Source organism: Cucurbita maxima, unplaced genomic scaffold, assembly GCF_002738345.1.
Source record: "Cucurbita maxima cultivar Rimu unplaced genomic scaffold, Cmax_1.0 Cma_Scf00019, whole genome shotgun sequence".
NCBI classification, from domain to species: Eukaryota; Viridiplantae; Streptophyta; class Magnoliopsida; order Cucurbitales; family Cucurbitaceae; genus Cucurbita; species Cucurbita maxima.
Window position 1 is genome coordinate 3,118,785 of NW_019272035.1, and position 14,930 is coordinate 3,133,714.

Genomic DNA, 14,930 nt, shown 5'->3' on the forward strand with positions numbered 1-14,930 from the left:
CGCCGTTGCCGGGGATCGAACCCGGGTCACCCGCGTGACAGGCGGGAATACTTACCACTATACTACAACGACTTGCTTGTCAAATTTTCGACAAAGTTTATATTGTTTAATTAAATATCGAGTCAGTTTGAGGGAAGTGACCTTATTTATTTATTTTATTGTTTTTTTATTTCATTCCGACTCTTTCATTTATTTTATTTTGACTTATTAAAATGGAATACATTTTGTCTAAATTATAAAATGATTTTAGACCAAAATAAGTGCTCTCGTTTGATTATTTAACCAAAATAAGAGCTGAAGATATTATATTTGTTACAAAAAAAACCTTTATTATAGTAACACCAAAAAGTTCAATTTATTGAAAGAAAATTTTTGTGTTAAAGTTAAATCATATACCCAATGTCCTTTACTAATTTCTCTAGAAGTTAGTCGCGAAACAGTTGTTTTTGTCAAATAAAATAAGTAGAGACAACTCATGAAATTAAACAATCTCTTTCAACACATATCCACCGTAAATGAGTCAAATTATCGAGTAACATTTCAAAACTATAGGTAATTCCATCGATAAATTCTCGTACTTCTATTGAAGAACACATAGAGGTCGCAAAAAGCATGAGGTCTCTGTCTCGATACTTGACTTTCTTATTTTCTACCTACTCTATCACACGAGATAAGTAGGAAACTTTTCCTTGAGACTTAATCAATCTCTGTCTCAATGTAAGCTAAATTGTTAACTATGCTAGTTGTATCACTACCTCACTAACCATAATAACAACTCCGACTCTTTAAAGGCACCTTTATATTAACTTAGTCTATGTGCCACCTTTATACCATAGACATCAATAACTACATGGGCCTTACTAAGATTACACATTATAATCTGACCATTTATTGCCTCATGTTTATATTTTTCATCTCATTCAATTTGAGAGTTCAAAATGCAAATTTGTAGAAAACCATAAAGATGTTTGAGCTTTGGACAAGGAGAATTTTGAGAAATTCCTTCATGGGTAAATTTTGATTAATTTATTGGTTAAATCCTATTTATTTAGCTTTGTGATGATAAAAGAAATTATTTTCATGAAGATATGAACGAGTGAACGAGATCTAGAACACTCTACCTAACAAATGAGCATTTTTACGCGGTTTTTAATAAAAAAAAAAAAAATGTGAGCTTTAGACTTTGCCAAAACCTAGTAATTCACCTCGCGGTAATGAGAGCCCACAAAGAAAGTCTTTAATGGCTCCTTGCAATGTTCTATACAAGTATGTAGAAGAAATCGAGACAAGAAAACTAACATACGAGACTGGGAAAGGCATATTAAAGACGTAGGGAGCCATAATTTCATTGTCTTCCCTTAGATCCTAAGGTTGAAGACAATCACATGACTAGTTCAATTAGACCAACCATGTGAACGAAATCGATTCAAAATGGGCTCTCACCCAACTCATTTTGGTTCCTTAAATTAATGTCCTATAGGGCTTATTAAAAGAAAATTGGGAGAATTTTGGACATCTAGGGTGCAAAAATCAAGGTACCAAACATTTTCACGAGCAAGTAGCTTAATTTTAGGATACGCCTTATGCTTAAGTTGTGCCTTAAGTGTAAGGATGGAACCTTAGAACTAATGAATTCATGAATCTATGATGTTGTTCTAGGGCCATAAATCAAGTCGAGTAGATTGATTTTCGAAGTATTGTATAACTCAAGTCGTAAACCTACCATAATTGTTAGACTGTTAGGTACTACTCTAGTCAGACTCGCCTGGTAACGATTTGGATTTTCCATTTTTTCTTATATTATTAAGATTTTATTTTTATTTTCATATATGACAGATATTATGTTGTAGCAATTATTCCCGTCGGAAATATGCATGATTTCTGGCGAGGTTATTACCTTAATAGAAATGTTATGAAACCCTTATATTCCTATATTCAACCCTTCTCTTTCCTTGAAAACGACCTTTTCTCTCCAAACTTGTTTATGTTTTCGAGGATGTCTGAAAGAAACAGGAAAACTGAGAGTGTTAGAGGGGAAAATTGTGTGAGTTGGTTCGCTGGATTTTCTTCAGTGAATAGCTGGAGGGAGAATCGACTGAAGCTATCGATGTTGAATACCGTTGTGTGTCTGTCGAAATAGGTGAGGGGTGTCATTGCATTGTTGGAATGGGGTTGTGACGTCGTCGGCAGCGCATCAACAACTAGGTTTTCGCGAGGTTTTGGGTAAGGAAGACGAAGGAAATGGGTCAGGTTTCACGTTCGGCCTCTGAACCAGCCCACGGACAAACGCGAGCCCGGTGCGTTTTGGCCCAACATGGACATGCGCTGCAGCCTCAGTCTCGTCTCCGCACGCGTGCTCTCGGCTCGGCTTGATGTGTACGGCGGCTCGGCTTGGCGGCTTAGTTGGTCGGCTCGACAGCTCGGCTTATCGGCTTGGTATCACTATAATATATCGATTCCAAGGTTTTTGGCACTTCCGAAGCCGTGTTTGCCCTTAGTTTTTCCATTTGAGGTCAGTATGGTTCCTAACCGTCAAAGATGTTGAGAGTTTATTTTGATAAATAACATGAGGTTTAACTAGGGTATGTTATGAAAGGTTCCTAAGTCTTTATGTGATTATTATAGGACGTCTTTAACCGTTGGAATTAGCTTGTTGTGAGTGACTTCGGCCAAGACCATCGAGGTAACTGACCTTACTGTTGGAGTTAGCTTACTACGTGTTGTATGACGGTGCGTGCCCTGTGGCCCCTGCATGCACCATATTTATGTGATATGACTATGTGATGTATAGATTGTGTTGACTGTCGATCGTTTATGTTATGTGATGTATGGAATATGTTGATTGTTGATTGTTTATGTTATATGAAGTTATGAATGATATGTTAGTAATATTTGCCATGAAAATGTTGATCGATGCCATGTATACACGTAGTATTCTCGAGTCATGTCATGAAATGCTTATGGAACTGAAATGTATTTTTATGTTATGTAATATGCCATGTAATGTAGCTTATGTGATATGCCATGTAATGTAAGAAATGCATATGTGATGTTGGCAATGCTTATTTAATGTCATGTTAGGTATGTTAAGGGACCTCATGCATATATGTATGTCACTTGCATCGGGATTCTTTCCCTTTCTGTTGCAAAATAATGAAATACGATATTTATGTTCGCCATGATATCATTCGGACCCTTTTTTGTTCTGTGGTGTCCGGCGATGTGTAACATGTTGTGCCAGGCCAAGTCAGGCCTAGGGGATATGTATACGAGCCCGCCTGGTGGGTCCACGTATGCGAACATGGGCCATGTGTGAAAAGTGCCCAAAGCCATGTAAAGTTTTTGAAAAGTTAGGTCCCGCTCATTTGTTGTGTGTGTTTGCATTTCTAACCCCAACAATGGAGTGACTTATTGAGTATTTCATAAAATACTCAAGCCACGTGCTACCTACATTTTTTAGGTAAAGGCAAGGAGCCAATGTACCGTTGACAGCGGAGCTAAGGACACCATGAAAGTTGGAGAGGGGATATTTTTAGGAGTTTACATTTATTTGCTTGTTTTAAGTTAAAGCATTGAATATTGTTTTATTTAGATTTATTTTGAATTCAGTTATTGAAGGTTTCATTTTCGGAGTTACGTTTGTTTTTTGATTTATGAATCTTTATGAAAGACTTTGTTGGGTTTTCCAAGGTTATTTATGATAAGCTTCCGCATAATAAATTATGCATGCATAGGTGACGTCACTAATTATGCTACACACCTCATGCTCAAAATCATCCCAGGCCTCCCAACATGGGGATGCCCTGCCCGTTTTTCTTGTAGGATGTCCTGTTGTGCAGGATATCAAGATGGCTAGGTTCATGATATCCACAACCATGAGACCCAGTAGGTCTTCTAATAGGATCAAGGGTGGTGTTATGCATTGTGGATGGAGTGGAAGTAGAAAACCTAAGATCCATTTTCCTCAAATTCATCCAATGAGGAGAGATCGAACATTGCATAAGCTAGGGCTAGACATTAGATTGACCACGATCCTTAGAATAGAAACCATATTAGAATATAATACCTTAGTATCCACCCTGGACACGATTAAAAGTCTACAAGTAGGTTACTTACTAAATTTTATACTCGCCCTAGTTCTTACCTGTTTTGTAGATTATAACTAGAACCTGGTCGAAGACGAGAGTGGATTTGGAGCAGGTGAAGATCTAAACCTAGAGTTACAATAATTTGTGTCCTTTTGTTATCTGTTATCTGTCTTGAACCATTCCTTTATTGTATTTAAATTTGAACTTTATTTTGGATAATACAAATATATAATGTAGATAAGTTGTATGTTTTAAATTCCATTTTTAAAATACAAATAAATTATTATTGTATTTTTAAATCGTCCAATCTGCTTCACGTTTCGAAGAAGAGGCTAATTACAAGACTAGCATAAATAGGTATAGACTTATGGTAAGTAAATTATTCAATTTTTTTTTTGTTAACTTTTTAATTTAATTTCGTATTTTAATTTTGCTATTAAATTATTAAATTTCTTAACATTTAATTTTTATTACGTAAACTTAATATACAAAAATCTGAAATCAATGTTACTTTAAAAATTTGAAGAAAGAATAAATAGTAAAGTCAAAGTATTAGATAAAAGTTACATAATTCATACCTTTGTTGTTTATTTAAATTGTATAATTATATAATTAATGATAATTAATAATTTAAAGTAAATTTATTAATTTATTTTTAAAAGGAAAAATCACATCAGAAAAAACCACAGGAAGATCAAAAGTAAATAAATTAATAAAATTGTACGTGTCTCAAAGGAGATGCACTTAATTTATTAAACGAACCGTTTTGAGCAATTAAATGTAAATTAAAAGGAGAACGCCGTTGCCGGGGATCGAACCCGGGTCACCCGCGTGACAGGCGGGAATACTTACCACTATACTACAACGACCCATTTGTTAGCTGATTTCTAATTATTTTATTTTATTTTATTAGTTGACCGAAAATGATTGCAATGTTCATTTATTATGCTCTAAAATTAGACAAAGTATGAATTTAGAATTAACTCTTAGGGCTCTACAATTAGTTGATCTCGATAAGACCACAAACGTGATAATATCAAAGATAAGTTGCCCTATAATAAAACCTAGTCGAGTACCACATTATAAAAAGGAACCAAGCTTAGCTTATTATGCCTAAGTGGAAATTTCTATATCGTTTCAATATACCATGAGATCTATTTCTCACCTAGATGGGTAAGATGCCTCAATGGATGGGATGACAAGCATGATTTTCTACCTAGACATACGATCGAGATTTGTGACATGTATTGTTTATGAAAATGGACATGTGTCTCCTTTTAGGACTCATGCTCCGTAAACCCACCTTGAGCATGATGTGAGACTAGTGGGTACGTACGATCTCAATATACATACAAGTAGCTCAAGTACATAAATAAGAACCTACAAGAATTTTCAAGTCTTACAAGCATGAACCCTGAAGAATATCAAGTCTAGAACTATGGTACTAAGTTAGGGCATAAAAATGATTAAGACTCTACAAATAGGTTTGGTTGTCTTTTTTCAGATAGCAGCTGAGCATCTAATCGAGGACAAGAGAAGACAAGGGAAGTGTCATGACCTCGATCATGACTAAAAAGACGAAGGTAAAAGAAAATAAAAGAAAAATGTGAAATAAAATAAAATATGAAAATTAAGTAAAATTTAAATAGAAATAAAGTGAACACCACCCAAATTAAATATAAAATAAAGTCTAATTATAATACGATCCTATTCAAGATATTACAAATGAGGAAACGGGTTTGAGATTCAATCATAAAACAAAATACAAAAGACTGTAAAATGTAAAAATCGACTGACGTCTCGGAACGATTCCCTCTATGACCACACAACTCTTGAATGTTCTTCCACCTCGACCAACAGCCTGCAAACACCTTAAAAAAATTGAGAAATGAGTGAGTATATAAATATGTTTGGTAAGTAAACTACTACTAGTAGGTTTTCATCGTATCTAGAACCTAGTAGGTAACCATGCGCTTTACTCTAGGCTTTAGGTGTATTGCTCTGGTTGTGCATACTTTTGGGTAGCTAGCTTAGCCTATGCAACAGTAGCGGGTATCTAATATTGAGGCGGCTACCTTAATGAAGACTCTATAATAGGTAGGAACAACATGGTGAGTACTAGCATGCTTGTCATCCATGGGAGGCAGCTGTCGAGCCCACAAGCCTGTAGTCGCCCAAGGTCAGGGGCTCTACCCCTTGTATGTGTCAGCTTCACTAACTACCCGCATGATAAACATCCTCCCACAGGACGGATCCACCACATAGGGTAATACAGTCACTCTCTCTCAGGTCATACGTCCCTAACTGATCTCACATCTAACTCAACGGTACCTTACCGAAGTAGAAAGAAAGGTGAGAGCTCCGAAAGTATTGTACTAGCTGCTAGCAGCATACAAGCTACCTTTATTTTTTTCTAGGATTGTCGTGGTGGTCATCTAAGTCTCTAGGGGCGTCTAGGCGGTTTAAATCTCATCTCTTATTTTTAAGACGTTTGAGGCTAGCTCCTCATAACCGCTACTTACGAACTTGAGATTCTTCAAGTTCCTTCCATCCAAGAGATGTATTTGTTTAAAACCTTGGTGCATTGCTTGCTTGAACAACGACGACTCTATTGCAGAACCTAGACTTATGCCAATATTCACTTTCTCGTATAAATTAAATTTGATATACTTTAATCAGTGGCTGAACTGAATCAGTGAATTTGTCCAAACTAGTTGAGCCGCATAACACAACAACGTGCCAAAATTCCCAACGACAAACTTCCATGTTGTGCGCGGGAGGTCAAACGTAAGAAAACAATGAAATCAACTAAACTCAATTGGTCAAAACTCGATCAAAATTGAAAGAGAAGCATGACTACGGATGTCGATTTGTAAATATTGTGGTTGGAGGCGAAAAAGTGAAATGACAAATCAATGGAATAACATCGATGCATATAAACCAAGGTGAACCTGCTTGGTTGGCATGGTGAACCTTGAAAATGCATGCCTCAAAGAAAAATCTATGAGTGTCTTGTGGGTGCGGTTATGAGGTTTTCAACTAATCCCTAATTGCAATCTCGTTCATATGAGAGCAAAGGACCACATAGGTAGACATCTAGATTGATCCCAACCTCTTTATTGTTGCTTTATGTTATGGGGCTTATTAAAGGGATGCCAACTAAACCCTCTTAGAGAATCGGATAGTAGTGTTTAAAACCGATGAAAACTATGAGTTGGATACAAGCACTAAGATGACTCCTCGAGGGCCTATTAGCCATAACTCTATGATAATAAGACAATGATATCTATGAATAAGACATCTAACGAAGGAACCAACCAATAACATAAGACTTAACGACGCACTAAGAACTACAAGCAAGTTAGTTACCGAATATTTTTATATTCAAACATGCTACTTCAATTCTTTTCAAATGAGACTTAGGCAGAGCATACTCCTTCAATTCTTTTCAAATGAGATGAGGCAAGGGTGAGAACAAACTATTCAATTCTTTTCAAATGAGACTGAGACATAGCAGTTGAGGCAAGGGTGAGAACAAACTATAGGACTATGAGGTCGAATTAGATGGGTGTATTGCATTCAAATTTTACAATTTATGAACTCAGCCATGTCGTACTATAGTTTTTGTTGTCAAGTTAGGTCAGGTGGCTTTTTACATATTTTTTATTATGGTTCTACCTGTATTCATTTATAAATGCATGCACGTTTACAAAAATTTTAAACTTGTGTATTTTCAAATATGTCACATCGATCTGTAGCTTCAATTCCTTGAAAAGCATGTAACAAGCCGTTACATTTTTTTGAAGTTCACACGACTACTCAGCATGTGAGAAGAAGATTCTATTTAATGAGTTGGCAGAAGTCAATATGCACAACGTTGCACAATCAATTAGAGATAGTCACAAGTCTTATTAGATCTAACTAATCCTGAAATTAGAAAAGAAGAAGACTATAAAAGCCAGTAGCCAAACTAAAGGAATAGAAGATCTAATCAAGACTTAAACAAGAGAAAAAGCTACAAAGTTTGACAATCCTCGATGGCTGAAGCAGAAAAAAAACGTCCTTCTCAAAGATCTCATTTAACAATCAAAATTTCTGTGTTCTTTAATTCTCGACTATAGTCTGCATCATTGCCTAATCAACTGGTAACATGAATAAGAAAATAAATGCAACATTTCGGTGATAAATTGAATTAGGACTCTTATCTCATATATGCAGGACAAATGCTCTTCTGCGCTGTCCAGTCCATTGCCACTAGAACTTCAGTTCGCTAAGTCAGGGCCATGGAGCATAGGCGAGCAACCGAAACAACGCCCAAAGATCGTGTCGACACCTTGAGAAAAGAATAGTAGCATACAAAGCATTGGACTATAAATGCATTCCTCAGAAAATAATTCTATGCTGTAAGATGTATCCTGCCGTGCATTCTAACTATTATTCTTCAAACTCTTGGGCTTCGCCGTCTGCAATAGGAAGGACCACCTTGGTTACTCTTTAAGGAAAACTCAAAGTAGTTATTATTATTATTTCAAATAAGCATTACCAGGTAGAGAGATAGCCAAGTTTGCTTGAGCATCGGCTTCAGAGTTTAGATTCTTTCCAGAATGAACGACAGAATGTCAGAATTTCAAAGAATGAACAAGTACAGATATCAACAAATAAGAAAATGGATTCAATGGTCGCTAGAATTGGTATCCAGTTCCATTAAGGACATTACCTTGATAAGGAATAAGTACCAGACTGTTTTATGAGTACATATTTATTATTTTTTCGAGTATGCAAGTCTCGTTCGGTTGTCGGACTAATAATGTGGAGAAAGCAACGTGCAAACTCAAACTTGACATACGTTCACTGTTCTATTGAAAAACTGAACTAAAATAAGGCTACAGTTTAAGCCTATGTTTGTAGGGTACTGACCCTTAAGGATATTTTTTTTTCACCACCTTCAGATCTTAAATAGTAAAGAGCGTAGAGCATAAGAAACAATAATATGCAGAAACCAACTACACAACATCGTGAGATGCAAATAGAAAGGAATTAATGGTACTGACCCTTAGTACATGACTGATCTCGAATGAGAGAAATTTATCCTTCAGCTTCATAACTTCATTACATAACTCAGAGATATTCTCATTTTTTACCTTCCATAATCCTTGAACCTGTTCAATGAAGTATGCTTGATTTAGAATACATAAGAAAAAGGGGAACAAACGAAGATGCCATGAATTTTATTTTTTACAAAAAAACAGATAGATCCAGACAGAGAGGTAGGACTAAGAGATAAGGTTGCTTTTGATATACGGAGGTTGACAATAACAAAACAGTTGCAGCTTTAAATGTCCCTAATATTAAATATTTACATAAAACACTGTATTTCAGCAAAACCATACTATTAGCGAGAGAAACTGGGGATGCGAACTTGAAAATGCAACTAACCAAAGACGTGGCCAGATACATTTTAATTCTTTAATTGCTATGCATAGTAATTAGTAAATTTCTAACTCCATATAAGAACTGTGTTTGGTTCAAATTCTGGATCTTTCCTACAACTTTCTATTAATGAACCTCCACATTGCTGAGCCACAAAAAGCAATGCTAGATATTCAAAAGAACTCATATGGAAGTGAGCTACATTGATGATGATATACTTTTCAACTTGAAGGTTAGGTCTGTTAACATCTCAATAGAGGAAAGGTTTTTCGTCAATGTTGTTAACCAGACAATTGTTCCACTGCATTAAAACTTCATCCCATGTGTTGATAAAAGGGGCAATCGATAGCAAGAAAAAGTTTCAGGAATCAGAGTGCCTTAAACAAATGTTCTACAACTTCTTTTTCAATTTGTCAATTGGTGTGTTTTCTTCTAACGTTCCTGCCCCCTTGGGTTAGGGTGAAAGTAGTGTCAAGGGAATCTTCACAGAGCAGGCATATCGACATAAGGACGTTAGCCTCCTTCCCTTTGAAGAAAATAGAAGTACAACTCTCGATGAAATAGTATTTTCACAGAGACTGCAAACCATGGGCCAGGAAAACTATTGGGATGTTCCCGGAATCGGGTTTGACAACATTAGTTTCATGCAGTTTGGCCTAATTATTTCCCTTCAGTACAAATGTTTCTTACAGTGTAATAATAATTTACAAGGATTATCTTTAAATACAAAGTTTTCAGCTTTGAACTTCTTAGTCCTAAGACAATCATTAAAACCATGCCTCCGAATTTTTCCTAAATATAAAAGACAAAATGAGACCTACTTAACAAGCTTACAATGTGAGGCCACAACAAGAATTAAGTTGACAAATAAATTAAAAAAAACATAAACATAAACATAAATACATAAATACAAAAACACAACAATACTTGTGAGGGAAAAATATTTTAACCAACCTGCATACAGACAAGTTTGGAGTCACCTTGGACATGGATCCTAGTAAACCCTTTCTCAAGTGCATACTTCAACCCTAAAAGAATTGCTCGATATTCAGCAACATTATTGGTTGCTATACCTAGGCCTTCACGCAGTCTACATATCTATTCCAAGGGGGGGAGAGATAGATTAGGTATATATAAATAAGAATACATAAGTAATGTGGGATCTAAACGGAAGAATGTATACCACACTCCCATCATGAGCTCGTAGAACAGCTCCTGCACCAGCTTGCCCAGGGTTTCCCTTTGAGGCACCATCGAATTCTAGAAAGCAAGATTCCTGTACATGAAATATTATAATGGCTATCAAAATTTGTCGAGGAAGTTGAAAAATAAACTAAGGGACTATTCCATTGTATTATGGAAATATCATTTCGGAATCTGGACAATGAAATGAAAGCATATCAGCGTCAAAACAAAACTAAAAAGTGACTCCACTAGTTTGCATCCACGCTAGTTCAGTATAAAATATGATTACCATCAGGAAACCACAACCATTTGCTGGTTTCGTTTTGGCCCTTTTAAATTAAAAGTAATATTTCAGACCCTAATTATATCTTTGTATAAGAACTACCCTGTACCAACCTTATTATGATCATAACGAAATTGATGACTTGATATCAGTTGACAGATGTGAAAATTCTGAAGGTTTAATGAGCTGGCACCTTTTGAATGATGTTACAACAACACAAGGATACAATCAAATACATAATTAGTTTAGAAACAGAACTTTACGTCCTAATTAATAGACTAAAATAAAAATTGATACAACTCAGAGGACAACAAACAAATGCAGTAATTTACTTCTTTTTTTAATCAACCACTTAAGCAACACTAGGCAAAAAATACAGAATCACATGTACACAAATATTTAGCTACAGACAAGAGTATGCAATTCATAGTATTGGTCCAATCACTATGACATCACTGAGACTTTGACTTACATGGTTAGAGGGTGCTCGGGACACAACGGAATCTTCCAACTTGACATGTTTCCTCAAGGGATCTTTTGAAGTAGGAGTTAAAACAGTTGACCCCTGCAAACATTTAAATCTGCATTAACCCAAGTAAACAAGCATTGACAACAAAAACCATAAGTTGCTTATAAAATTCAGTGTTGCAAGTTCCTTTGTAAAGAGCTTTATTGCTTCAATTAAAATTTTAGCTTAGAAGATGACATGAAAATCAACTTACAATATTTTTTGATACAATGGTCTCTCTTGATCTTTTCTTTATGGCATCCTGGCCAGAAGCCTCACCTTTAAGAGAAGTAGCTTCATCCTGGAAAACAGAAACATTTTATAAATATAACAAACTTATGCTGGAGTGCATCTAGTCCAGCAAGGAGATTGAATCTACATAAAAACAAAATTGAAAACCTAACATCCTAATTTTCTATTGTAAAAAACCAATATGTATAAAATGCTTCATGTTGTTGTAGTTTACAGCCTTCATCATCTGACTTTAAAGTGCAAACTGTGCTTGTTATACTATTCTACCTACAAAACATGAAACCGTGTTCTCTACAAAGAGAAAGTTACAAGGCAAGGGAGGCATGGAGTACAAACTCAAAATTGTGACCTAGGGCGACTAAAACAATATGCTCCTTTCTCGCAAACATCTGTAGAGCATCCCATGATAGGGCCAAATTCACCCACTTCAATAATGACCAAACATGGATGATCTAACATTTGGGAAATATTAATCATTGTGATGCTTGAATAAGTCTAGTATCAGAGCAGAATTATTATATGTTTCCTACTTTTTTCTTATATAATTCATGACAGTAATGTTCTCTTAAACTTTTAACTCGATAATCATTCAACTAATGAAGCATCATACATGAAAAGTGCAAGGAACGAGCGAACTGAAAAGATCAGGTCTCATATCTGCAGCTTGAATAGTGTACAGGGCATTCTTAAGCCCGACGGAAGCAAGATACTCCTTGGTGTCTTTCGGCAATGAGTGTCCCTTATACACGCTAACAGGAAGATCGCATATCTGCCACAGAAAAGAAACGATAACACCCGAGCTTAATCCACTGAACGAAATGCACCAGTTACAACAAACCGGCAACCATAAGTAAAATTAACAAAGAACTATGCTTGTCAAGTAAGACAAAATCCTTAAGCAATAAAAAGTAAGCTGAACTGATCGATCACGGAGCCAATGCTTCAAAAACAATTATAGCCAGTAGGAAAACCTAATGTAAGTTCGCAGAGAGAACATGAATTCAAAACGTGTTCTAGTTCATAAAGAGTGAAAGGTACACGCAAAAAACGAATCAATCAAGTAAGCCAGTAGCTCAAGAACAAAAAACACATTAACAACAACAATCTTGGCAAAAATCACCACTCATAAGTTAAAGAAACGAATACCGAAGATCCAATTTGCGCCTGACAGTCCGTAAAACTTCTATAGACTCCAACAACATCCCCCTTCCGAACGACAAAGAAGTCGCCCATGTCTGGTTCCATGGGAGGTTCAGAATCTAAGTTGGGAGAAGGAGAAGCGCCCTTGCGGAGTTTCCGAGAGGAGTAGCAACGTAGACGAAACCTGGAACACAAGGAGTCTAAAGGAGTAGGTTTAAGAGTGACGCTGTGAAGGCTTGAGGTCCAGTAGGGATTAAAGCCGCAGCCATGAATGGAGGTGGAAGCTGCAAAAGCAAGATTGGTGGTTCTGAAAATGGCGCGAGCGTAGGTAGAGAATTGGGAGCAGCAGTTCATCAGAGGGGAATTTTCCAGGAACTATGGGGATTTCAGGGTTTCCAAATCAAATCAATGTCATCCATCCACCCAAATAGGTTTGTCCATACTAAGTTTCTCGCTCCATATATATATATATATATATATATAATAATTTATTTATTTAAATTAATGTTTTTATCTATTTTTATTAATATTTTTAAAAACCTAATCAAATTTTGAAAACTAAAAAAAAATTCATAAAGTTGTTTTTGTTTTTTGTTTTTAGTAAAATGGTGGAAGGATTAGTCGGTTCTTTTTTCGATAGGCGCAAGGGAAGAGATATAACTTAGCAGTAGAGTTTCCTCTTGACGTGACGGATGAACATGTTTTGATTTGAGAATGGGTTGTTGAATCCTTCGCTCCACTCCTCTACAAGGTCGTTACAAACTTCGAGGGACAAGTCAAGTCAATCTTGAAAATAGGATAGATTGTCTGCTAAGGTCAACCAAGTAAGTGGTCTTACTGTAGGCATGGTTAGAAATTGATGTTGTACGATGCCACGTGCCCTGTGGTTCTGCACGTGTCATATATTTGATATGTATGAAATGTTTATGATATATGTATGATGTGATGCGTTTGATGATATGTTTGAGATATAATACATGTTATGATATGATATGTGAATAATATGATATATGTTATGATGTAATGTGTTCGACGATATGTTTGAGATATGATATGTGAATGATATGATATATGTTATGGTACGATGCATTTAACGATATGTTTGAGATACGATACGTGAATGATAGATATATATCTTATGATATGATATGTAAATGATATGATATGATATATGTTATGGTACGATACGTTTGATGGTACAACACATATTGTGCTATGATTTATGATATGATACGTGTACGGTATGACATGATATGTTGGGAGACACAATATGCTTATGATATGATACACGTGACATGATATGAATGACATGGAATAAGATCTTTTGACATGATACACAACCCCAACATTACATGAAAAGTTATGATAATGATATGATATGAAGGAAAACACTAGAGAGGTTGTCATAAATGGTAATGAAAAAGGAAAAATGTTGGAATATCATGCATTAGGGGATACCTCATTTTTACGGTGCTACAGACGTGTACGTTACAAGGCAGGAAAATGATAATTATGGTTATCATAATACTGCGCGGCCAGATAGGGAAATGATCATTATGTTTATCATAATGTTGCGACAATCAGACAAAAAAACCATCATTATGTTTATCGTAATAATGTGATAGTCACTATTCCTAAATGAGTGTTTGTCATCAACAAGTACCAGAAAATGCTCGTCCGGTAAGAAAGGGGCCTAGGAGGTAAGCGAACCGATTGGTGAGTCCATACTCGCACGCGTGAACCGTATGTAGAACAGTAAGTACACATCCAATTTGTCTGTTTAGGATAGTCGCCTAAGAAATATAGATTGGTATAAGTCTCACTCTGACCATTTATTATAAGAACGTTGTATCCATTTATTACCCTTACATTTATTGCTCTTTCCATATTTCTTTGTAATTTATTTGATTTTGTAAATGATTATAAATAGAGAACTTTCACCCTCAAATTAGGTAGGTTAGTTTTAACAAAATTTTCATGGTCCTAGAGCCCATTCAGTTTAGCAACCCTCATATTCTCTTCTACATACCTTCCTATTAAAGAT

At 35.7% G+C, this 14,930-nt stretch overlaps 1 protein-coding gene and 2 non-coding genes across 3 annotated transcripts; all 3 read right to left on the bottom strand.

Annotated features, from left to right (window-relative positions):
* On the bottom strand, positions 1-72 carry TRNAD-GUC. Its single transcript has one exon. It is a non-coding gene; the product is annotated as a tRNA-Asp (tRNA).
* Positions 73-4,885: 4,813 nt separating this feature from the next.
* TRNAD-GUC lies at positions 4,886-4,957 on the bottom strand. The gene has a single exon. It is a non-coding gene; the product is annotated as a tRNA-Asp (tRNA).
* Positions 4,958-8,061: 3,104 nt separating this feature from the next.
* Positions 8,062-13,338, bottom strand: LOC111493983. The gene is made up of 9 exons (XM_023143947.1): positions 12,893-13,338; positions 12,357-12,515; positions 11,709-11,795; positions 11,459-11,551; positions 10,702-10,794; positions 10,473-10,616; positions 9,140-9,247; positions 8,632-8,683; positions 8,062-8,551 (listed from the first exon to the last, which is right to left on the bottom strand). Exons 1-9 carry the CDS (start codon positions 13,238-13,240, stop codon positions 8,523-8,525), a joined length of 1,113 nt encoding a protein of 370 aa, XP_022999715.1. The 5' UTR covers positions 13,241-13,338; the 3' UTR covers positions 8,062-8,522.
* Positions 13,339-14,930: the final 1,592 nt, after the last annotated feature.